General features: G+C 51.6%; 1 protein-coding gene across 2 annotated transcripts in view; it reads right to left on the reverse strand.

Moving 5' to 3' along the window:
* Positions 1 to 24,712, reverse strand: part of cacna1ia (calcium voltage-gated channel subunit alpha1 Ia) — a 93,524-nt gene that overhangs the window by 6,989 nt on the left and 61,823 nt on the right. The window contains exons 9-32 of one of the 2 annotated variants that reach the window (XM_072704922.1): positions 23,602 to 23,935; positions 23,008 to 23,420; positions 19,223 to 19,374; positions 18,926 to 19,111; positions 18,256 to 18,373; positions 18,000 to 18,155; positions 17,162 to 17,252; positions 16,392 to 16,552; positions 15,128 to 15,610; positions 14,481 to 14,581; positions 13,201 to 13,324; positions 13,033 to 13,101; positions 11,928 to 12,106; positions 11,707 to 11,833; positions 11,412 to 11,537; positions 11,152 to 11,241; positions 9,267 to 9,459; positions 8,773 to 8,924; positions 8,406 to 8,515; positions 7,665 to 7,798; positions 6,792 to 6,862; positions 5,794 to 5,872; positions 4,781 to 4,902; positions 3,281 to 3,631 (exon numbers count right to left, since the gene is read on the reverse strand). In XM_072704922.1, coding sequence (XP_072561023.1) covers positions 3,281 to 3,631; positions 4,781 to 4,902; positions 5,794 to 5,872; positions 6,792 to 6,862; positions 7,665 to 7,798; positions 8,406 to 8,515; positions 8,773 to 8,924; positions 9,267 to 9,459; positions 11,152 to 11,241; positions 11,412 to 11,537; positions 11,707 to 11,833; positions 11,928 to 12,106; positions 13,033 to 13,101; positions 13,201 to 13,324; positions 14,481 to 14,581; positions 15,128 to 15,610; positions 16,392 to 16,552; positions 17,162 to 17,252; positions 18,000 to 18,155; positions 18,256 to 18,373; positions 18,926 to 19,111; positions 19,223 to 19,374; positions 23,008 to 23,420; positions 23,602 to 23,935 — 4,122 coding nt within the window. Of the gene's footprint in view, positions 1 to 3,280; positions 3,632 to 4,780; positions 4,903 to 5,793; positions 5,873 to 6,791; positions 6,863 to 7,664; positions 7,799 to 8,405; positions 8,516 to 8,772; positions 8,925 to 9,266; positions 9,460 to 11,151; positions 11,242 to 11,411; positions 11,538 to 11,706; positions 11,834 to 11,927; positions 12,107 to 13,032; positions 13,102 to 13,200; positions 13,325 to 14,480; positions 14,582 to 15,127; positions 15,611 to 16,391; positions 16,553 to 17,161; positions 17,253 to 17,999; positions 18,156 to 18,255; positions 18,374 to 18,925; positions 19,112 to 19,222; positions 19,375 to 23,007; positions 23,424 to 23,601; positions 23,936 to 24,712 lie in introns of both variants that reach the window. The other variant, XM_072704921.1, reaches the window with a different exon arrangement.

Genomic DNA, 24,712 nt, shown 5'->3' on the forward strand with positions numbered 1-24,712 from the left:
CGCAGATATACACTCTGCTGGGAATGCCGCACACGCCTCAGATATACACTCTGCTGGGAATGCCGCACACGCCGCAGATATACACTCTGCAGGGAATGCCGCACACACCGCAGATATACACGCGACTGGGAACGCCGCACACGCCTCAGATATACACTCTGCTGGGAATGCCGCACACGCCTCAGATATACACTCTGCTGGGAATGCCGCACACGCCTCAGATATACACTCTGCAGGGAATGCCGCACACACCGCAGATATACACGCGACTGGGAACGCCGCACACGCCTCAGATATACACTCTGCTGGGAATGCCGCACACGCCTCAGATATACACTCTGCTGGGAATGCCGCACACGCCGCAGATATACACTCTGCAGGGAATGCCGCACACGCCGCAGATATACACTCTGCAGGGAATGCCGCACACGCCGCAGCTATACACTTGGCTGGGAATGCCGCACACAGCGCAGATATACACTCTGCTGGGAATGCCGCACACGCCTCAGATATACACTCTGCTGGGAATGCCGCACACGCCGCAGATATACACTCTGCAGGGAATGCCGCACACACCGCAGATATACACGCGACTGGGAACGCCGCACACGCCTCAGATATACACTCTGCTGGGAATGCCGCACACGCCTCAGATATACACTCTGCTGGGAATGCCGCACACGCCGCAGATATACACTCTGCAGGGAATGCCGCACACGCCGCAGATATACACTCTGCAGGGAATGCCGCACACGCCGCAGATATACACTCTGCTGGGAATGCCGCACACGCCGCAGATATACACGCGACTGGGAATGCCGCACACGCCTCAGATATACACTCTGCTGGGAATGCCGCACACACCGCAGATATACACTCTGCTGGGAATGCCGCACACGCCGCAGATATACACGCGACTGGGAACGCCGCACACGCCTCAGATATACACTCTGCTGGGAATGCCGCACACGCCTCAGATATACACTCTGCTGGGAATGCCGCACACGCCGCAGCTATACACTTGGCTGGGAATGCCGCACACGCCACAGATATACACTCTGCTGGGAATGCCGCACACGCCGCAGATATACACTCTGCTGGGAATGCCGCACACGCCTCAGATATACACTCTGCTGGGAATGCCGCACACGCCTCAGATATACACTCTGCTGGGAATGCCGCACACGCCTCAGATATACACTCAGCTGGGAATGCCGCACACGCCGCAGATATACACTCTGCTGGGAATGCCGCACACGCCTCAGATATACACTCAGCTGGGAATGCCGCACACGCCGCAGATATACACTCAGCTGGGAATGCCGCACACGCCGCAGATATACACTCTGCTGGGAATGCCGCACACGCCTCAGATATACACTCAGCTGGGAATGCCGCACACGCCGCAGATATACACTCTGCTGGGAATGCCGCACACGCCACAGCTATACACTCTGCTGGGAATGCCGCACACGCCTCAGATATACACTCTGCTGGGAATGCCGCACACGCCTCAGATATACACTCAGCTGGGAATGCTGCACACGCCTCAGATATACACTCTGCAGGGAATGCCGCACACGCCTCAGATATACACTCGGCTGGGAATGCCGCACACGCCTCAGATATACACTCTGCTGGGAATGCCGCACACGCCGCAGATATACACTCTGCTGGGAATGCCGCACACGCCGCAGATATACACTCTGCTGGGAATGCCGCACAAGCCGCAGATATACACTCTGCTGGGAATGCCGCACACGCCGCAGATATACACTCTGCTGGGAATGCCGCACACGCGCAGATATACACTCTGCAGGGAATGCTGCACACGCCGCAGATATACACTCTGCTGGGAATGAAATGCCACTCTTTCTCGCACTATTCCCCCCGTCATGCGGCATGCGTTACACACACGCCGTGCACTGACGTGCACAGCAGTGGCATTTCACAAACGACAGGGCCACGTGTTCGCGGTCATGACTTGCCAGCCGTCCCACTGTGGCAGCCCCTACTGGAGCCCAGTGGGGGGCCAGAGCCGAGTGGCTGTGAACCCAGAAGACAGGTGTAGATTAATGCAGGTTCAGCGGAATGTAGATGGTTAGCATTAGCAGGGCATGTGACTTAGGGCTGTGGTTAGTAATCTGCAGACTCCCAGCAAGTTAAGGAGTCACCAAACACCTAGACTGTTACAGCTTCTTAATTAACCAGCATAACCTGTGTAAATGCCAGCGTGGAGGATTGTAGGTTTGCCAGGAATGTATAATGATAACATAACCAATAATCACCATACTTACAGTATAATTTTATGGCAGCTATTTTCATTCATGAGTTTATTATGAGTTCAAAATTTCCGTCGCGATGCCTTTGGATGTCCCTGATAGCTCTATCATAGGCTGGCCGATTTCCCGGCATGCCCGGCTGCGGCCGCATGGCTGCCACACGCCCGGCTGCTCTGGCCCTGCAGATGTCCAGGCTGACCTTCCTCTCCATGCAAGTGACCTGATCAGTCCCAAGAGGGCAGATCAATAAAGAGCTTTATCGCTGTGCAAGTCATTCGCTAATATTGATTTCTCCCACTAATTATTTACCCTGCCTTATGCCCCCCTTATTTTATTTTATCCTCCTATATCACCCCCTATATCACCTTCTCTAATTACAGCGTGCCAGTGATGGACAGCAGGGTTACCGCATGATGGCGTCAGATATGAATGAAGCTAAAATCAGTGGAATCAGAGCATCAATAACATGCTAATGGGTGGATAGTGGCATCATAGGGAGGCTGCCATGGATGCGGAGGCACAGCTATGAGTCACCGATACAGCAGGGTGCGTGTGTGTGTGTGCGTGTGTGTGTGTCCTCTAGCCTGTCCCCAGGCCTGCATGTCACTCCCCGCGAGACGCCGCTGTCACCCCATCAGCCGGCTCTCGTCTCTCCCACCTGTGAGGCTGCGGACATCAGCACTTCCAGACTCTCTTTAATTCCCACGGGCTGCCCCACACACCCAGGGGGGGCATTGGTTGGCCAGCCACTTTGGCCTGCACCTCTGAGGCCATTTGTGACACCATACAAATCATAGGGTGACACCGAATGAACAGACACCTAATCTGGGCAGCCACTCTCACTGACATTATTACTACTTTCAAAATTAATGAAGTTAAACCTGGGATCAGTGTGACCACTGGGTGGAGCTATTTCGTGTTCGTTCAAATAAGACCTTAGTCAAGCATTGCTGATGATCACAGCAGCTGCTTCCTGGACGGAAAGGTAGCGCCCTCACCTGGACAGGGGAGAAAATCTTGCTGGGGTTCTGCGACTCTTTGTGGGGTGTGCTGGGGTTTGCGCAGGCCCCTGCCCCGCCACGGGAGGCTCCGCCCCCTCGGACTCCGGCCTGCCCGCCCATGCAGCAGAGCGTCCCCTGGGCCAACTCCATCTCGATCTCCGCGTCCATCTCGGCGTCCTCCTGCGCCTCCTTGTTGGAGTCGTCCAGATGCTTCATGAGCACGGCCACCACCACGTTGATGAGCACGAACTGGGCCGTCAGCACGAAGCTCACGAAGTACATGGGCGAGATGAACTGCAGGCTGGCGTTGCAGTTGTACTCGCTTGACGGGCACTCGCGCAGTGTGTCCTGCAGGGGGCGCAGCTGAGAGTTACCACAGCAGACTGGCAACACGCGACGTCATTTCATCACCGGAGGAATCGGTCCCTCCATGAAGTGGTGCCAGATCACTGCAGCTAAACCAGTGAGTCGTGTTAATTGTGTCGTTCCGACTGGCTGCGGTTTAAAGGCACTGAATTACGTCTCCTCAATCAAACAGCATCTGATGATGGAACAGGACGTCATCAAGACGACCGTGCAGAGAAAATGAGCACGGAGATGCAATTAAGTTAAACATAATCAGAAGAGTCCATTTACATTTAATTAGCAGATTTAATCTAAAGCAACGTAAATTCCAAAAACAGGGTCAAGCAGGCCCCAGAGTGACTGAGCTTAGGGGCCTCGCTCAAGGACCACTGTGAAATCAGTCTGCCGGTGGTGGGCTGCAACCCGACTACCTGCCGGTCACAGGCCCAACCTCCTAACTCTGCTGAGCCAATCACTACCACACAGACTACAAAACAAATCATGTTTAACTCATGTTGATGAAACCTGAGGCCTGATAATGTTTACTCTTCACTCAGGAGCTCCCGAGGAGACGAAGCGCCTACCTACCTACCTTCAGGAGCTCCCGAGGAGACGCAGCACCTACCTACCTTCAGGAGCTCCTGAGGAGACACAGCAGCTACCTACCTACCTTCAGGAGCTCCCCAGGAGACGCAGCACCTACCTACCTACCTTCAAGAGCTCCCGAGGAGACGCAGCACCTACCCACCTACCTTCAGGAGCTCCCGAGGAGACGCAGCCCCTTACCTTCCTACCTGCAGGAGCTCCCGAGGAGACGCAGCCCCTTACCTTCCTACCTGCAGGAGCTCCCGAGGAGACACAGCACCTACCTACTTCAGGAGCTCCCGAGGAGACGCAGCCCCTTACCTACCTACCTTCAGGAGCTCCTGAGGAGACGCAGCGCCTACCTACCTACCTTCAGGAGCTCCCGAGGAGACGCAGCGCCTACCTACCTACCTTCAGGAGCTCCTGAGGAGAAGCAGCGCCTACCTACCTACCTTCAGGAGCTCCCGAGGAGACGCAATGCCTACCTACCTACCTTCAGGAGCTCCTGAGGAGACGCAGCGCCTACCTACCTACCTTCAGGAGCTCCCGAGGAGACGCAGTGCCTACCTTCATGATGCCGTTCCAGTTATCGCCGGTGGACACCTGGAAGAGGGTGAGGAACGCCATGCCGAAGTTCTCGAAGGTGGCGTGGCGGCTCATGCCCTCACAGGGGTAATCCTCGTTACACACTGCGGACAGAGCAGCAAACAGGTGAGTCTCTCCCCATACATTCTTACTGTAGCTTTGGGTTTTTAATTTGATTATTTTTGTATTATTTTTTTAGTTTTCCTTTAAAACCCAGTTCAGTTTTAATAAGTTTTCACTGTGGTTTTATCAGTTTTTATTTTAAAGATACGTTTCAATTTAATTTTATATAATTTAATTTCAGTTATTTAGTAACTCAATGTTATTTCTAGGGATAGACTGAATGTTGTGCAGTTATTTTATGTGTCTGCATGATCTGTAGAGAATGTGACATGAGTACACAGCGTACATTATGTACCGATCTCCTCAAGGGGCGTAAAATGTGTTCCCGGAATTATTAGTAGTCAGTAAGGCAAGCAAACCATTAGTCGAGCTAAATAATATCGTAAAATGCTAACAGAAAGTATTTGACATTGGTTTTTTATTTTATTTCAACTAGTTTCTAAAGCAACATTTATAAGTTTTTCTTAAGTTGCAATTTTTAAATTGTATTTATTGTTTTTTATTTTATCTTTATTTCAGGATATGAAAGGTCATGGGTAGCTGGTATTCACTGAGATCTACAATGAAGATGTAAGAACAGCTTATAATAGTCCTTACATAGATATGTATAACAGACATAAGGTATAACAGACCTTACATAGATATGTATAATAGACATAAGGCATAACAGACCTTACATAGATATGTATAACAGACATAAGGTATAACAGACCTTACATAGATATGTATAACAGACATAAGGTATAACAGACCTTACATAGATATGTATAATTGAGATAAGGTATAACAGACCTTACATAGATATGTATAACAGACATAAGGTATAACAGACCTTATAGATGCGGTGCTATACCCTGACGAGCGTCACTCACCCAGCTCCCCAAAGAGCTCCACTCCAAGGGCTGCGTAGATGAAGAAGAGCAGCATGAAGAGCAGCCCCAGGTTCCCCACCTGCAATAAACGCAGTGGTCAATACTGCCCCCTGCAGGAGGGGATGTTCTACTACAACTGACAGAGAAGTTCATCTTTGTGGGGTCTTTCAGTTCTCAGCTAGTAGACACTCATTGTGAAGGAATAACTGACTGGGCAGTTTGAATCTGCTAAGGGGAATCAGGCTTGTGGTTTGTCCCCAACCATCAAACAGGTTCATCTGCTCAAAAAAAATCAACCAATCAACTGGTGGTAACATCAGAGGCATATCAGCCAGGAGCTGAGGGGGACTGCTTTGCAGACGGTGTCGACAGCAGCCGAGGGGGGCTGCTTTGCAGACGGTGTCGACAGCCCCACCCAGAGGAGCCGACATGTCAGGCGAGAGCTAGTCGATTTATGGGTGTTTCACTCAGAAGAAAAACAGAGCCAATTAAATATCGGGGAAATCTGAGTGTGGCAGGCAGGATGCTGAGTCTTCGTGTGATAAAACAATAAAATCACCGGCATGAACTGTCCGCTTACCAACAATCATTGTCCATATGGACAGCAATCCAGGACTGAATTTAGCAGGGAGGGGGCCCTAGACTTAAGTCAATATGGGGGCCCTACCTTCAAGCATACAATGCTGCTGTAACACCCAGAAAAAAATGCTGGGATCCCGGTGGCTAACCAAGCTCAGGGGTGGCAGTGAGCGGCTAAGATGGCGGCATTCTGGTCTGTATGAAGCATATGGGTGCGGCTACACTAACAGGCAGCGTGCAGGGCCGTACTGTGCCTTACAGGGACGTCCGGACAAGCAAACACGAGACTGGAAGAACCTGCCGATTCAGCAAACGGACCAGTAAGCAGCAGGTAAGCGTCCTGGGGGAGGCCCAGAGAAAGGCCCGGAATCTCACAGAGGGATCAGGAGGAGCCATGAGTCACGGACGCGCCAGTGTACCTGTGGCAGGGCCTGGACCACCGTGTCCAGCAGGGCGCGCATTCCTGTGGCCATCTTCAAAAGCTTCAGCACTGGGGGGGGGGGGGGAGGGAGAGAGAGAGAGAGAGACCGAGGGGTCAGCCAAGTTTGACAAATTCCTCTCAGCACAATTTTCAACACAATGTTAATGTTCACAGGAAAGAAGATGCACTTCCTGGGGAGTCGGAGGACACACCAGTCCCTCATATTTGTGTGTAATGCTGTGCAGGCATCAGATGGCCAGCAGGGGGAGCCATGTCAAACTCAGGCAGGGGTGCATGGTGGCACTGCTGCTTGCTCGACTGACGCATTATCTCCTGGAGCATATGGCTCCCAGTCTGGCTTCATTAGAAGCTCCTAATGAGATGCTGAGATCAATAAGCAATGAGCAGCAGGTCAATCAGTACAGGGACAATATTAGGCCAATCAGGACAGTGGGACAGTGACAACAGCTGACCAATCAGGACAGTGTCAGCAGCAGGCCAATTAGGACAGTGGGACAATGACACCAGCAGGCCAATCAGGACAGTGTCCACAGCAGGCCAATCAGGACAGGGAGAGCAGCAGGCCAACAACTGTGCCCATGCCATGCCATCCCAAGGGGCTCCCAGCTCCCCTCGCCACCACCGTGGGACTTGTTGGGGGGGGGGGGGGGGGTTGTTTCTGTCATCCCTTCAGGGTTAATCATGAAAAGCGTGACCTCTGACTTGCTTTTGTGACCCTGGTGGGAGGGGCATCCGTGATGGAGAAGAAAGTACATAAGTCACGGGAGGCTCCCTCGAGAAGAGTTGGGAGTTACTTTCCAAACAGTGGAAGTGCACGTGCTCACTAGCGCCACCAAAGGGTGAGGCTCACCGCGGGCGATGCGGAGCACCCTCATGATGCGGATGATGGTGGGGTTGATGGGCAGGGCAGCGCTGATCTCGATCTCCTCCAGCGTGATGCCCATCACTGACAGCAGCACGATGGCCAGGTCCAGCTGGTTCCACCTGTGGGCCGTGGGAGGAGATGTCACACTCCACAGGAGATGTGACCACACACCACATGCAGGGCTGCGAGGATCCGGGTCACGCCCCACATCCCCAAATACCTGCGACAGGCCTGGCCCAGAAACGCAGCCCAGCCATTCCCAGCTGGCCCACTTACGACGGGCCCCAAGAAATTAATAACAATCACAGAGTACCAGCTCCCAGTGCCAAATGTGGCAAATGGGTCACGTCTTCCCAAACAACCTGCACACATGCGAAAAAAAGATTAATTTCTGAGTAGCAGTGATTGGTGCAGAAATGAGTAGTTTTGCGACACGCCGCTGGGCCATTAGGGAAATAAGCTCACATTAACGATCCGCCCGTAGAACAGGCATATCTGTGCTTATTTTTGCAGTCGCCCGCCTGGGGCCTCCAAGGGGCCGTCTGGGAAGCATCTTATTATTATTTTTTAAATTGATCTTCTTTTTCAAGCTCTGCGCCTTTCACCCCAAAACCTCCCCAAAAAATAAATATGTGAAATAAACAGAACCGTAACTCCGGCAGTTTGACTGCCACCCACGCCGGGTCCTCAGACGCCAGGACGCAGCTGAAGGCGGGTTTACAGTACCTGTCCTTGAAGAAGCGCCGAAAGCCAAAGGCGATGAGCTTGAGCACCGCCTCCAGGACGAAAGTGGTGGTGAAAAAGTAATTACAGTATTTGAGTCCGATCTCCAGGGACTGGAGGAGAGAGAGCAAAAGGCAGAGTGAATTATTCCAGCTTTTAATAGAGTTCAGAATTTCAGATTCTCATTGTGGTCACAGGGGAGCCAGACTCACAGACGGACAGCAGGAAGACAGTGATAAGACTCATACTGTATGAGTGCACAGGTCAAAGAACCTTTTAGTTACAGTGACAAAGGCAGGGATCAGCCAGCCAATGGGAGGGCGGAGTTAGGACACCCAAACAGACAGGGCTGTGAATGTGTGTCCCTCACGTGAGGCTGGCTGTAGTGCTCCAGAGACATGGTGACCACGTTGACGCAGATGATGAAGGTGATGAAGAGGTCCAGGTAGTGGCTGGTGCACAGGCTGTGGATCATCAGGCGGGTGTGGCTGTAGTTGGCATAGTAGGGCAGCTTCTGAGCCTCTGGGCAGGGGGGGGGGGGCAAGGACAGGAGGCAGGAGGGAACAAGCAGTCATCCTCACCTGGAATCCTCTGGAAGGAACATGCAGTTTGCGAGTGACTAATTGCCTTGAAGAGGTGATACATTCCCAGAGCACTGAGCATGATCTCGTCACCGCAGGGCTGCTGGGAGCTCGACTGCCTCTCAGCAAGCTGGTGTCACTCCACCCACCCCTCCATCTCCACTGCTCCACCCACCAATCACCTCTTTCTCACTGGTCAGCCCCTCACTCTGCAACTCTCCCAGATCTACACCCTCTGCACCACCTCCGGTCCCCACCCCTCCCCAGCCCGTCTGCCCCTTACTCCGTCTCTTTTTCTCCATCCTCCTTAGCCTCTTCTCCTCCCTCCGCCTGGCCTCCTCCACCTCCTGGTGCTGCCGGCACTTGTGGAAGTTCTCCACCACCACGCCCACGAACATGTTGAGCACGAAGAAGCTGACGATGAGCAGGAAGGAGATGAAGTAGAGCAGCATCCAGGGGTTGTTGTTGATGACGGGCTGTTTGGAGAGAGGGAGGTGCAGCAGCCGCGGTGACCAGGGTGGGTGGAATATGGTGAAACAGCAAAAACCCAGTCAAACGTGGTAAAAACATAGTAAGACATGGTAAAACCCAGTAAAACATGGAAAACATAGTACACATGAGAACACAAAAGCACACATATTTATTTTCATACGTGTTAGACTTGTGATAATGTGATAATTCCCCCATGTTACAAAAGGGAATAATTTCAGCCACAAATTTAAACAGTGATGTAAAACACTGATTATGGACAATTGCTTCTGAGAAAAGCCATTTTACGGCGTTTAGAAATCTGATTGATTTCAGTTCCCCGGAGTCAGACTCTCCTTCCCTCCGGCGCGTCTCGCAGCCCTGGAGCACGCAGACCCGAGAGCCGTCAGGGTCTCCACTTGGCTGGGGATCACAAAAACTCTGTAAGTGCTGCTTTCTCCTTATAACGAAGCTCTCGGAGAGCAGAGAGGAGCAGAATCCCCAGATAACTGCAGGGCTCAGCACTGTACACACTGATTTAAGCGGCGTTCAGCACAGTAAACATCGTAACGTGATTTTCTGCTGTGTGGAGAGTCCCGGCAGGTCTGCGAGGCACCGCGGCACCGGAGCTGCTTGTGAACGCACTCCCTGTCTTTCCTGGCAGCCATCTTGGGAGCAAAATGCGCCACTGGAAAGCTGAAGAATGTCATCATTCTGCACCCCCCCCCTCCCCCCTCCCCTGGCCCTCCAGAGTGAAACAGTCTCTCCGCTGCCTACTTCCCATTTCAGTCCTGAGGATGTCTCAGGCTACCCTGGTAGGACCAGGGTGGTCAGTCCGTCCGGCTCACGGCTGATCCTACCAAAGGATGTCGGCTCGCTAGTTGTCCGGGTACGAGACCTCTTGCCACATCAGCCTCCCAGATATACTTAAAATTAGTCAGAGGGGGTAAAGTTTCAGCTGTACTGGCATCTCAGTAACTGGGATCTATTTAATCACTGAATTATCACTGGTAACTGCACTCAGGCCTGCACTGGTAACTGCACTGGGTAATATGCTGCTGGAGGACAGACTCGCACACGAGTGACAGTGACTGCGACACGTGACAGGAGAGCGGTGTTGAAGAAGGGGTATTTATTCATTTTGATATTTTTTGCCTGCCCCGGGGCTGGCTCTACCTCGTCAGGGGCCCTAGGCAAAGCTTTGCTTGTAAGGCTCCCCCACCAGGAAAATTAATGATCATTTCACTTTCTCTTTAACGTGGGTAATTTGGGGGTCTGTGGCAACAGTCTATTTTGCCCGTAGTTATAGCTGACCCAGGTCCGCCCACAAAACCCTGGTAAATCACCTGCCCGGGACATCAGATTTCTGTGTTGTTCTCGGACAAGCGGGCAGTATGTGGTGTCTGTAGAAGGCTTTCTACAAAATCATTTTGGAACAGCCCTCAAGGAGACTGACTATTCCCTGACAAAAACAGGAAAAGCCTGTTAAAGCTGTTTTTTTCAGACCTGTAAGGTTTCCTTACACTCAATTCAAAGAATTTAATGAAAAAGTCCTCTCAAATAAGAACTGATCCATCAGGCAAACTGGCAGAAAAGTCAGCGTCAGTGTGATGAACGCCTCACAGAGCAGCCTCTGACTGTTGCTGTGGTATTTTAAGGGCTTAAGGGCTTCTGTCCAGCCTCTGCGATCGGAGCCTCACCTGCTGGTCGATTCCCACTGCGTCCAGGCCATGATACATGATGTTGACCCACCCGTCCTTGGAAGCCAGCACAAATAAGGACATCAGAGCCTGGGGGGGCGGGGAGGGGGGGGGCAGAGACACGCGGACGGGGAGGCAGACGGTCACAGCAGACACACACACACACACACACACACACAAAGACAGAGGCGTGTTCAGGGATTCCTCAGCACATACCGGAGTCTCCGGACACACGGCTGCAGACGGCAGAGCTGACGTACCTGGCCCAGGTTATCAAAATTGTACTTGTGATGGACCCACTTGTAATTAACCAGAAGGCAGTCAGACTTATTGGTAATGTTCTTCACATCTGGGCCCAAGCAGTAGAAAAACTTGCCTTTGAAGAGCTGGAAGAGGAAGCAGAATGTACACTTATGCTGTGATGTGACGCTTCAGGTAGTGTGATGCCGCAGCCCGGGGATTACCTGAAGCTACCTGAAGCTATTCTCTCAGCTGTTTGAGAGAACATACAGTAAGCTAAAGTGGAGAAGATCAGTCTGGGGGGGGGGATCTCACCTGGACCCCCAGGATGCCGAAGATGATGAAGAAAGCGCAGCAGATCAGGACGATGTTGCCGATGGGCTTGAGGGAGGTGATCAGGGTCTCCACCACCAGCTTTAATCCCGGGGCCCGGCTTATCACCCTGGGGGCAGGCAGACAGAAAGTTACCGGGAGGTTCAGCAGGTAGGCGGGAGGCGCAGAGGGTTGAGGGATGGGCCCGCAGTACTCATGCTGACCTGAGGGGGCGCAGTGTGCGGAGCAGCCTGAGGACTCGCAGCACACCCAGGATCTTGGCGCCACCGGCCATGGAGACCACGATGTCGACGAGGGACACGAAGACCAGAAAGCAGTCCAGCACATTCCAGCTGCTGCGTAAGTAGGCCTGCTCCCCCAGGTACAAGCCCATGGACACCACCTGCGGGGGGGGGGGGGCATTAGCCAGCTTCTCTGCTACGTTCCCCTCCTATGTTTACCTGCACGTGCGTGTGCCTGTAGGGCCGTGGAACGTGATTCAGAGTCTGAGGGAACATGCGAGGTGGCGTCCATCATCAGAGACTAGCCCATCCAGCGCACTGTACTCTACGGCAAGGTCCTGACAGGTCCATCCAGCACACTGTACTCTACGGCAAGGTCCTGACAGGTCCATCCAGCGCACTGTACTCTACGGCAAGGTCCTGACAGGTCCATCCAGCGCACTGTACTCTACGGCAAGGTCCTGACAGGCCCATCCAGCGCACTGTACTCTACGGCAAGGTCCTGACAGGTCCATCCAGCGCACTGTACTCTACGGCAAGGTCCTGACAGGTCCATCCAGCGCACTGTACTCTATGGCAAGGTCCTGACAGGTCCATCCAGCGCACTGTACTCTACGGCAAGGTCCTGACAGGTCCATCTCTTCTTCTCACGATTAGTTAATTATTGATTCCATTGCATAATTGATGAAGGAATTGTGTCAGAAGCTCGCAGTCGCCTAGACAGGGTATGTTTATGATGGACTGCTTCTGAAAGGGGAAGCTTTGATTAATTAAGATAATTGCTTAATCGTTCGTGTAGAGCAAGAAGGGGGTGGGGAGTGGGTCTCAATCCACTTTGCTCCAGTGACAAGAAGTCAGACGTTTTTGGGGAAAATGAGAGGCCAGGATAGAAAATAGGTGTCAGGAAATGCACATGCTGGCCAATCAGGAGGGACCTTTAACTTCATTAATAGAATGTGATGTCCAGCTTCCAGAATACACTCTACCATAATAGTGCTAGTGTTGAGTCCATTCATTACGGTAACACTGAGGACGGTGCTCACCTCTTAGTGTGAGGCCAGCGGGGGAGTGAGAAAGAGTGTCCTACCTTGAGGGTCATCTCCCCCACGAAGATGATGGTGAAGATGTAGTTGGAGATGGTGAGCAGGAGCCTTTCCTGGGGAGAAGAGGGGGTGGGTGGGTATAGAGGGTGAGCTGAGAGCACAGCCATCACCAGCGCCCAGTTCCAGCACTACCCACAATGCCCCAGTCTCACCAGGCTGCCCTGGTGGATCTTGGGCCTCTCCAGCGCTACGGTGATGCAGTTGGAGAAGATGATGCCCAGAACGACATAGTCGAACAGCTTGTGCGCGATCACCGACTGGCAGAGCAACCGGAACCTGTGTGGAGACAGCAGGACTCTCTGTTACCATTTATCACGGCTGACAGCTGTGCAGTCACGATATACGTTTGTGGTTTTATTCATCCCCATCTGAGACAAACCAGAGGCAGCCAGAAGTGGCCAGGCAAGGGTTAATACAGCCGACACTTTACGGACGCCAGTTCAAAGCAGATCAGGATTATCCGCCGCGGCAGCTAGGAGGCTGTTTGTCTTACAGCCTTTTGAAGATGTGATCATTTCACGGAACAAAGGGGAACGTTCAAATCCCACAGCGGATGACAGAGGACTGCGCCATAATTAACGGCCTGCTTAAAACTCCTTATACCGATGACAAAGCTTTCTTCCCTAAAAGACGCCGGAAGCGTAAGTGCCCACATTATGGACGAGCGTGTGACGGTGAGACGGCGAGGGCCCGGCATTCCCTTAGACAGCTGGGGGACGTGGTTCTCTCTTCCGGCTCCAGCAGGAGATCAACATAGCGGCCAAGTTACTTTATAAATGAATGGGGAAACGTTTCCTCTGTTGATCAGCATAGCTGACAATAGAGTCTAGGCCAGTGCATCTGCCTTACAAAATGCTCACTTAGTTTTGGATAGTAATCGACTGGATATCTGCACGTTTTAGTCCTGGATTGTGGATCACATGGGAGGTTGAAGCTCCATGCATTACAAAGCATCATTCGACCTATTGTGTACCTCGTGTAACATCAAAGATTCATGAGGAACCATCACGAGAATTTCTATTGGTCCATCAGGAGCCTTGTCAATATGGACACGTAGTCAAAGGTCAGAGACATGCTGAGACACTCTTACACAAATCAGGCACAGAAGATATTAATCTTTAAGAATGTTGAAGTCTTGATGAGGCAAACAAATGAAATTTGAGGGGAAAGATGAAACTCACGAAAGGTCCTTGCAGTTTCTTTAAGAAATTTATGAATTAATGTCTTGATTGATCATTTTATATATTTATTTTCCAGTGGTATTGATCTTATTCCTGAGCAGAGTACAGAAGCCGTACACCGTACACGGTGTTCTGCTGGATCAAAAGGTTGTGCTCTGTTAGAACCTCAGAACCTCATGCTTTGATGTGACATTGACCATATTTTTTACACATCTTCTGTATGTCAGGAAGAGGGGGGAGGCGTGACTGACTTGTTCCGTGGGGAGAAGAGATAGACAGACCAGTCTTCCCTGGCCTCGCACCAGTCCGGCCTGTACACCTCCATCATCTTCTGGACCCGGAAGCACAGGCTCTGTGGGTGAGGAGGCAGATGCCCCAGTGACTGGCCGGCCCTGCTGGGCACACGGCCCAACACGCACGTTGAAATCCCCCCTAATTGCCCTCATTAGAACAAATGCTTTAACCCCTTCCCACTAATGACTTGCGAGGATACAGATTCTAGCAGCAAACAGTAACTGAATTCAGCATCAGACATTAAATAAGCAAACGCTGCTCCGGACCGACTGGAATGATGATCTTGCTGTAATATGCTCATTATCTCCAGCCTGCCTCGCTTAAAAAAACCGTAATACACAAAAGACTTACCGTGAATGAAACCCTGAAACAAATTACATTCTGCTGGATCTCTTTGTAAGAGAAAAAGCTGTAGTGATGCTACTGTTTTCTGACAACTGTGATTATGTTAATAAATAACAGTTGTGAGTGTTCAGCCATCTTTTGGGCTGGAAGTTTACTAAGTTTGCTGGACAGATAGACGGCAAGACTGAGCTGCAGCTGTGCGCGAATCGCCAGGCAGGGTCTGTAAGCGCTGCGGACGGCCGACGGCGGCCTCACTCACGTAGTCGATCTCCTCGTCGAGCTCCTCCCTCTCCGCGCGGGTGCTGACCTGCGGGTAGACCTCCCCCAGGAGTTGGGGGGTGGGGCTGGGCGCCCTGCCGTTGCAGTCCTGGTGCTCCCCCGGCAGCCCGGGTCCCGACACTGCCCCCAAAAGGCTCCTCTTGTGTGCCAGGGGGTTGAGGGGCAGCACGGCGGGCACCTGCAGGAGCTCGGGCAGCTCCAGGGAGAGGGCACGGCGGTCCCGGCAGGGGGCGAAGCGTCGGGAGAGCGAGGGGGGGGGCGGCGGCAGGGGCAGCGGGGGCAGAGGCGGCGACAGCAGGGACTCATGCTCCACTGGGATGGAGTGGGGCCCACGGGCTCGCAGGCTGCTGCCCCCCATCCCGCGGGAAGAGCGGCCCAGGCTGTTCCAGCTCGACCTCCGGGTCCACACCGAATGCGGGTGAGGGCGCGCCCAGTTGTGGTAGAGGGAACTGTGGCCAGAGCACTGCACTCACAGAAACAGAACAAAGGGAATCCACAGAATGTACAGCTTGTCTGGTATGAGATCCATCCATCCATCCATCCATCTTTCAGTCACTTATCCAGTATTTTCACTCCCTCCCAGACAGTCTATAGTTTTGCTCCCTCCCAGCCCCCTTTCATCTGTCTTTACCTTTCGCTTCCAGCATGTTTACTAATGCGGACTAAGACTAAAGGGTTTGGGGACATTACTGTGAAGGGGGTGTAAAGCACAGTGACATCATGACATAGACCTCACTCAGAGGTCTTTACCACAGGCTCAGTTCCTGCCTGGGAAGTAACTTGGACTTTTTCAGTTGGTAACTCCTATGCTGTTTCAGACAGGGAGGGTGTAATTAAGGCAGGGAGGGTGTAATTATGGCAGGGAGGGTGTGATTATGCTCCTCTCCTCGGTTACCTGAAGGGATAATATGCTTGAAAGGTCATGCATCCGCTGATTTACACCCACTCTCTCCTGCAGACAGCACAGCAAACAGCTCAGCACAGCAAACGGCTCAGCACAGCACAATGCATCACAGCAGACAGCGCAGCACAGCACAGCACAGTCTGTCACAGCAGACGGCTCAGTACAGCGCAATGTGTCACAGCGGATGGCTCAGCACAGCACAACAGACAGCATAGCTCAGCTCAGTATGTCACATTGGATGGCACAGCACTGCAGACAGCTCAGCACAGCAGACAACACAGCAGACGGTTCAGCACAGCGCAGTGTGACACAGCAGCGGCCGCCCTCGGCCTGTGCTCACCAGCGAGTGCTGCTCCCCACTGCTTTTGCCCAGAGAGGCTACGCTGCTCTTCCGGGAACCCAGAGCCAGACTGGGCCGCTCCGCCTGGCATGGCCCCTTGGCAGGGGCAGCTGTAGTCACGTCCAGGTGTCCGTTGGGGGTAAGAGTGCAGATCTTTGGGTCTGGAAGAGCGGGGGGGGGGGGGGGGGGGGGAGGGGGGAGATGTTTCAGTGACAAAAATACTCTGGCTGTGTGGCTCTCTGACACACGGGGTCGGCTTTTCTCTTATGCTGCACGGATTTCTGTTATTGAACTTTCACACTAATGCATGCTTGGGAGCACTGAATGGCACAATATGCTGGAATCGATTAAACTGGCGCGAGGAAAGGAGGTTTTCAAATTCTCGAAAGCGAGTTTTGGACAATGGCATTTGGAAGTTTTATTAAGCTAAAAGAAGAATCTCCTTGGGCTGCAGTTCAGAATCCAGTGAGGGGAGTGACATATGAGGCTGCACAATGCAGTGCCGCTTATTAATCCAGCCTTCTGAGTCGTTACCCAGGAGAGAAAAGCAGCCAATCAGAGCAGCCGTTCTTCCCACAGCACTTGCCCGGGCTGAGCGAGGCGGCGTCCACTGAGATAGCGGCACACACGTTTATTGTTCTCGTTAACCTTAATTGGGAGGTCCACAGCAGCACGCCATGCTTCTGAGAGGTGAGATTAATCACAAGGCTCTCAGCGAAGGAGAGGAATGTCCTGAAGTCACTCACACATCTGTCAGGCGGGGAGGCTACCTGAGAGGTGGAGGGAATCTCTTCTTTTCTCTGTCTCCTCAAAGTTGGAAGAAGACTTGTCGTCCTCAGAATATGATCGATTGGCATCGCCCTGTGGAGACGGGAGAGACAGGCAAGAGGAGAGGAGGAGAGATGGAAAGAAGAGAAGGAGAGGAGGGCAGGAAGAGAGGAGGAGAGTAGGATAGGAGAACAGTAGGAGAAGGAGGAGAGGAGGACAGGAAGAGTGGAGGACAGGAGATGAGGAGCAGAGGAGGACAGGAGGAGGACAGAAGGAGGACAGGAGGGCGTCAGAAACCATCCGTGTTTTGTTCACACATCCTGGCTCTAACTCTGTAAGCCTGTAAAAATGATGTCTGTGCCATGAGCCGTAAGGACAAATGGTGCTACCATGTCTGCATATTTTTGTATTTTCATATTATAAATATCTACATTTTATTTATATTTTATATAATAAATACCGCATATTTTTATGTTATAAATATCTGAACATTATTTACTTTTCTGTTTTCTTTATTCCCTTATTATTCCATACTAGTCTGTTTTTCAGGATATTCTATTTCTGTACAGTGTACTTTTTGATTTCTTTACGCCGTGTTTATTTGTTTGCATTATGCATATCATCACTGCACTGTGTGTATCGTCACTGCACTATGCTTATCGTCACTGCACTCTGTGTATATTTGTCTATGAAGCTTTTTTTATCTTATATTCTGGACGTTACAGATTATTAGGTCCACAGCACTTGTGTGTGTTTCTATTTAGTGATGATGGTGAGTCACATATATGAATCCCTATTGGGCGAGGCATGCGTGGCCGCTGGTCACATGACCGGCCGCACCTCTGCCTGGAAGCCCTCCACCAGGATGGCCACCAGCAGGTTGAACAGCACGTAGTTGCCGAAGGTCATGAGGGCCACGAAGTAGAGGGCGGCCCAGGGGGAGGTGGAGGCCATGCCGTTGTAGAGCACCATGTTCCAGTCCTCCTGGGTCAGGATCTGCGGCCGCACAACCAGAGAGGTCCAGGCTTTAAGCCCTGGCGGGGAACCACACGTAGGACGGCGGAGCAGCATATCAGGACGACATCGGGCAGCTCACCTGGAACACGGTGACGATGGCCCACAACAGCGAGTCGAAGTTCTTCCTGTCGGGAATCGTATCCCCCGCTTCAGTCTTCAGGCTGAATTTGCACCCAAAGATGTGCATTCCCAGGATGCTGCGGGTTACATCACCACCGGAGGGATTAACACATTTGTGAATTTACTTTTCGGGAGAGGACTCCGCGTGCCAGCCAGCGGGGTTGCCAGATGGTGTTTGCTGAGCCGCTGCGTAAGGTCTAAGTCGGGTAAATATTACGGCGGCAAGATAAAGGGTCAGCGGCGGGGGCCATTTTCTGCAAATCTCCCGTTTATGGTTAATCGCAATCAGCTTTGAGGCTGCACGAGGAAAAAGGGCAGAGTTTGAGTACGCTGAGCGCACATGGGACATGCGTTTGGCTGGAATTAATCTGGCTGCTGCTGGAGATGGAGTGCATGAGCTCCGGCCCTCAGGAAAGACGGACGGCCCCCAAGGTGCGACGGCGAAGACAGATCAGATCTGTTTATTAAGGCGTCACACAGCCCTGACAGAGCCCTGCGTACGGCGGCCGCATTAAGGATCATCACTCTCACTTCACACATTATTGGCTCATCAAGGAGTCCCTTGGCCACAGCCAGGCCAAGTTCCCCCAGCCACCACACTCAGGCTGACAGTCAGCTGGAACGCAGACCTGAAGATGAAGATGAAGAGCATGAGGAGCATGCAGAAGGTGGCCACGTTGTCCATGGTCTTCATCAGTACCACCAGCTGGCGCCGTAGAGCCGGCATGAAGCGGACCAACTTGATGACCCGTAGTAGGCGGAAGGTCCGGAGCACGGACAGGCCACCGTCAGCCTGGCCCACAATCTCACACACGCTGTGGGGGGGGGGACACAGCCATGATGGTCAGCACCACCTCCCCAGAGAACCTGCTCTTCACCCACCCCACCCCACCCCCAACCCCCGACCCCTAACCCTGAACCCAGACCTGATGATGACGATGATGCCGTCGAAGATGTTGTAGGGGTTACGCAGGTAGCTGAAGAAGCCAAAGGCAGTGAGCTTCAGGATCATCTCCAGCGTGAACATGCTGGTGAAGACGATGTTGCTGATCTCCAAGACGTTGGTTAATTCATCTGGCTGGAGGTATTACAGAGAGAGACGGAAGCAAATTAGCAGTAGCGTGATGCTGCATATCTAGCGGAGGATGGTAAACAGGAATAAACGAAGGAGACCTCAAGGTACCATCACAGCATCTGGACACAGAGTGCCAGGCTTCAGCTGAGCGTGAGAAGCACCCTGTAGCAGGACAGCAGAAGCAGACTCTCATGACAGGAAGCAGCTAATGATCAAGCTCATGGAGCTGACAGCATCTACTGACAGGAGCTCTCACTCTTCTCCTGGAAAATACATTCTGGTCTCCTTTGTTCCTCGGCCCTATTATCAAGCCGGCCGTTTCTCCGCGATCAATGGCCCTTCCATCGATCATCTGGGACAGAGACCAGGCTCCCGCTCCGCGTAGGACTGCATCGGCCACAGTGGCATTCAAAGCGGCAGAGTATCGACACGACTATCAGCACTACTAAATATAGGCAGCTACACCTCTTACAAATAAGCATCATTGTCTCTGCCCCACCTTCCATTCTTCACCCCGCCCGGCCGAGGGAAACCTTGTCCTGATTAAGACCCAGCTTCATGCTGCACTTCTGCCCAAAGTCCACCATTTTGCCAGAAAAGCAGACATGGTGAAATGCCCAAATTAATGGCACATATATTGTGCCAGTCATGCCCCTACCTGTTTATTTTTCATGAAAGAGATTTTTACAGAATCTTTTGCACAGCCTGAATTAAAAAACAGCACATACCTGCCAGACATCCGGGATGAAACCCGGGAGGACGTGGTGCTCTCATTAAGCCGGATTTAGCTTAATGCCATCATGCATCTACTGCTAAGCACGTTTTCAAAATTTGTTTGGGTGTGCAGCTCATCTGACGTTTTGTTGACAAGTTGCAACTAACTCAAAACACCAGGAAGTCACCTGGAGAAACTCACAGGAATCATCACCAGGGTCCCTCAGTGAGGAATGAGGTCATAATCAGAACGTCGCTTGGGTCCTGGGGGAGGGAGGGATGTCCCTCAACAAATGGTCAGTTAACACAATGAGGGTCTGTATGAAGATGTTTGTGCTAGGGGGCCAGGATCCGAACCCAGACAAGGCGGCGTGCGGCTATGCGTGTGAAGGATCTATGCGTGTGAAGGATCTATGCTCATGTTTGGAAGGTTCCGAGGTTACAGAGTAATCACATCACTGTTGGCCCCATGAACAAAGCCTCTAACTGCCCAGGCCTACTGGGGAAACGTCCGACCTTGGATCATGACCCCAAGAATTCGCTCTCATCTGTGCCTATGTGTCTCACAGACGAGCAAGACGGGCCACGTGAAAACTGTGCACCTCGACTTACTGTCGCACAAATGGCACCTAAAAGATCTCATCGAGAGACTTGATTAGACAGCCGACTTAAGAGAAAATAAAATGCTTCATTAATTTCGTGAGAGTTTACGTTGTATGGGTGCGCTGCCCCTAGTGGTGACGGATAAAGGTGTGTCTTAATAATCATCCAATGGCGGTGAAACTCAGTGCTAAAACATCAAGCCTCACAATGCTTATGATGAATTACATAAACAGCAAAAATCTACACGCGACGACCCATCAGAAAATATCTACACAGGGTGATGCAGTGTGTCTACAGATTTATCTAGAGATTGTGGCTTATGAGGCCAGAGTGAAGCCCCTACAAAGAAAACCTGCCAATGCTGCCTTATTCAGTCGTTTAGGTATAATCATCACCAAACCATGATAAAATCTAGTCACAATTTGAGCCCACAAAGGGAGGGGGGTCTAACAGCTGACCACAGCTGGGCTGCACGCGCAGGGGGGGGGCACTTATCATAAAGAGAATCAGATTTTTCCGATTGTTTCTGTACAGCCACCATTCAGCTCCATCATAGCCACCCAGACCAAAAATAGTAGTTTCGATTTTCACTATGACTCACTGTATGCAAATTTGCCTTTTATTTTATAACCACAAAAGTAACAAAACACTTAACTTTTCCTGCCAGAAATAACCAGAATAATGCAGAGGGACTTTCACAGAGCATGTGAGGAGAACAACATGCCTGTTTGTACTCTTATGTTTCATCGCTCTATCACTTGTAACCTAAGTTACCTTTAATAATAACACAAGGTCCATAAGTACGGAGCCCCTGAAGGGACATAGGTGATTAATTTTTTTTTGTGCACCAGATACAGTAAAAAAAAAATTTTTTAATCACCTATGTCCCTTTAGGGGCTCCGTACTTATGGACCTTGTGTTATTATTAAAGGTAGTTAACTTAGGAATCTTGTAGTAATATTTGTCCGCTGTATTGCTGTATGACTTTGCAATGTTATTTAAGTGGAACTCAAATGTTTAAACTGATGAGGGAATCACAGGGGGCCCAGAACAGACCAGGGTAGTTAATATGCTAATTAATCAATAAGGTCTGATTATGTTTTTGCACCGGGTCGCTGCTGAGAACCGACATTCCCCTTCCGCACTGGGGCAGCCGTCTGCTGCCTGAATATAATCCTGTCTTTCTCGTCTTCCTATGGTAATTCTTGTGCTAATTACGCAAAACTGGGAATGCTCTACTTTTTTCACTGGAGTCAGTTTTAAGAGACTTGGCTGTGTGGGGGGGTGTGGGGTCAGCACATTAAGACAGACGCCCAACGTCAAGTCATCTGCACAGGACACCGAGGGGTTCATGTCCCATGTGATCACTGATGAGCGGTGAACGCTAGGATTTTGCCAACGCTAGGGCGAGAAACCTTGAGATTTGGAGATCTAATTGCCCTCCCTAAGCCAACAGGAGCAGGAGTGTCAATGGGAGTCACGGGTACGAGACTGCAAGCACAAGATGACAGAGAAGCCCTCGTGTACAGCCTAGTGAAGCCAAGTTCAAGGTCAGTCGCGCTGGAGCTTTGGATCTGCAGCTAATACAATTTCGAGATTTCTGTTTGATACAGAAGAAAATTGCCTGAATCTGAAGATCCTGCATGTGGTCTATAAAGGTGCACTGTTTGTCTGTGTGATGGAAAGCTGCCATCATCAAACAGCGGCTCTCCGGAGCCTGACAACAGAAATTATAAAGTAAACCTGGAATTTTAAGTGCATTTACTGACATGCCCTGTGATTAATTCTGTCCCTCTGTCCACAGTCTGCTGTGGCCTCTGACCACTGTCAAGTTAACTGGATTTCCCACAAATGGATGGATGAATTTATTGACACATGATAGATCAGTAGTTATTAATGACTTTCCAACAAATCGAGCAACTTCGAGAGTTCCTGCAGTGGTGTGACTAAGTGCCTTACATTGGCAGCAACAGCAACGTAACGTATTTGATTCTTCTGGAAGGAACTTCAGGCTAGTAAATGGTAAATGGACTGCATTTATATAGCGCCTTTCTACTCCTACGAGTACTCAAAGCGCTTTACAATACATGCCTCACATTCACCCATCCACACACCCATCCACACACCGGTGGAGGAGGCTGCCATTCAAGGCGCTAACCTGCACACCGGGAGCAATTTAGGGTTCAGTGTCTTGCTCAAGGACACTTTGATGGGATCAGGAGGAACCTGTAGTATCTACAGGGTGGGGTTTACATTCACACTGAGAAGGTTTAGTGTTACAATGACTGTCATCTCGGCAGGAGAAGATGTGCTGATTACCTGGTCGTGGTGCTCGATGCCCATGCTGATAGTGTTGATGAGGATAGCTATCATAATGCCTCTGTTGAAGTACTTGCTCTCCACGATGCTCCGCAGGTTGACACGCATGTGGCTTCCCAGTGCCCTGCACCAGCCCCAGCAGCTCGTCCTCTTCCTCCGGTCCGCCTTGTGCTCCACGGCCTCATCTGCCCCCTCGTCCTCTTCCAGGTGGTTGCTATACCCATCTGTCTCCTCCATGGCTCTGTCCTCCTCCTCCTCATTGGCTGATACGGCCAGAGCCCCGGTCGCTTCCCTGACAGACAGAGCCATCCTGCAATCTGGGCAGTCCTCAGTCACGGGCATGACTGAGAGGGCGGTGGGGCTCCCCGTAGGGCCAGCGCTGTTCTCTGGCTTGCTGTGGCGTGGGCAGCGAGCTACTAGATCAGATGGAGGGAAACAGAGAGAGGAGAGAGACGGAGAAGGAGTGGGAGCCGAGAGTGAGCATCTGGTCAGTGTGTGCCATCATAGACTCCCCCAAATATGCAAATGAAGCAATTTAGCTGCCTGTCTGTCCCCCAACACAAAGCCCATCTCTAACTCCAACAATCCACTCACTCTGCTGGGGGTGGTAATGTCTGTCTCCGCCGTTGATGCTGGTTCCGGCTTCTGGCCTCCCTGCCCGCGCTCTGCTCCCCCCTGGTGGCTGAGAACGGCCACGCAGGGTGTTGTAGAGAGCGGCGGAGCGGCGGCGCGCCTTACGCAACACGTGACACACGTACTGGAACATCTCCTCGTAGCAGTCGCCCGGCTCGGCCATGCTGGCCAGCGTGCTGGAGGACAGGCAGCGGGCCCGCTGCTCCTGCATCAGCTGGTGCTCGCGCTGCTTGGTCTCTGAGAACTGGGTGGCGATGACCACTAGGCACAGGTTGATCATGAAGAAGGAGCCAATCTGTTGTGTGGGGGGGGGGGGGGTTTAAGCACTTCAGCAATGATATGGCACTCAGTACGCATTGAAATCACCCTGGGGTCAGTGACAGGCAAGAGAGACCCACACTACCCCTGAGCATTATGAGAAGTCTCCTTTCTGTGTGCCCCTCATACTCTGATGTGAATAGCTCACCATTAAGCACATCCCCCACGAGCACGCTGATCTCTAGATCTTAATAGGAAAATCATTCCCTGCGGTTTACAAGGCGGCACATTTGCTAGTGTGCAAGCGGAGATAATGCGCTCATCGCAATCGCCTCTTTGCTTTCCACAGAGGCTGACATGCACGATACAAAGCCTGCGCAAGGCCGCTGGTTTAATTGCCGCGTAACAGATTTCATCTCCTGTCGGAGGAGCCTAATATCTTCATTTCTTCCCATTCGCTTCAGGGAGAAACGGATGTAGAGCTTCTCTGCGAATCGGCAACAGCTCTGCAGGAAGATTTCTGGTTCCCACTTAAAATGAAAGGCAATGCATTCGGAGTTTGAATGTCTTCAAATTGCAATTTCAGCCTCGGTATGCTGTAAAAAAAGCTGGCATAGTCAACACAGAACAACACCTCACCTTTCACACAGAGGCGCTGGAACTTATCGTCGTTAACATGGAGGCATTTAATCGTGTGCATCACTGTTTATGTAGATGGGTTTAATCGCTGTTAATTGATTAATGACTGAAACTGATCTTTGCTTTCTTGCCACAGTTTTTGGTAGTAACGCTTATCAGTAATGGGTTCTTTCTC

The sequence above is a fragment of the Paramormyrops kingsleyae genome, chromosome 22, assembly GCF_048594095.1.
Source record: "Paramormyrops kingsleyae isolate MSU_618 chromosome 22, PKINGS_0.4, whole genome shotgun sequence".
Lineage (NCBI taxonomy): Eukaryota > Metazoa > Chordata > Actinopteri > Osteoglossiformes > Mormyridae > Paramormyrops > Paramormyrops kingsleyae.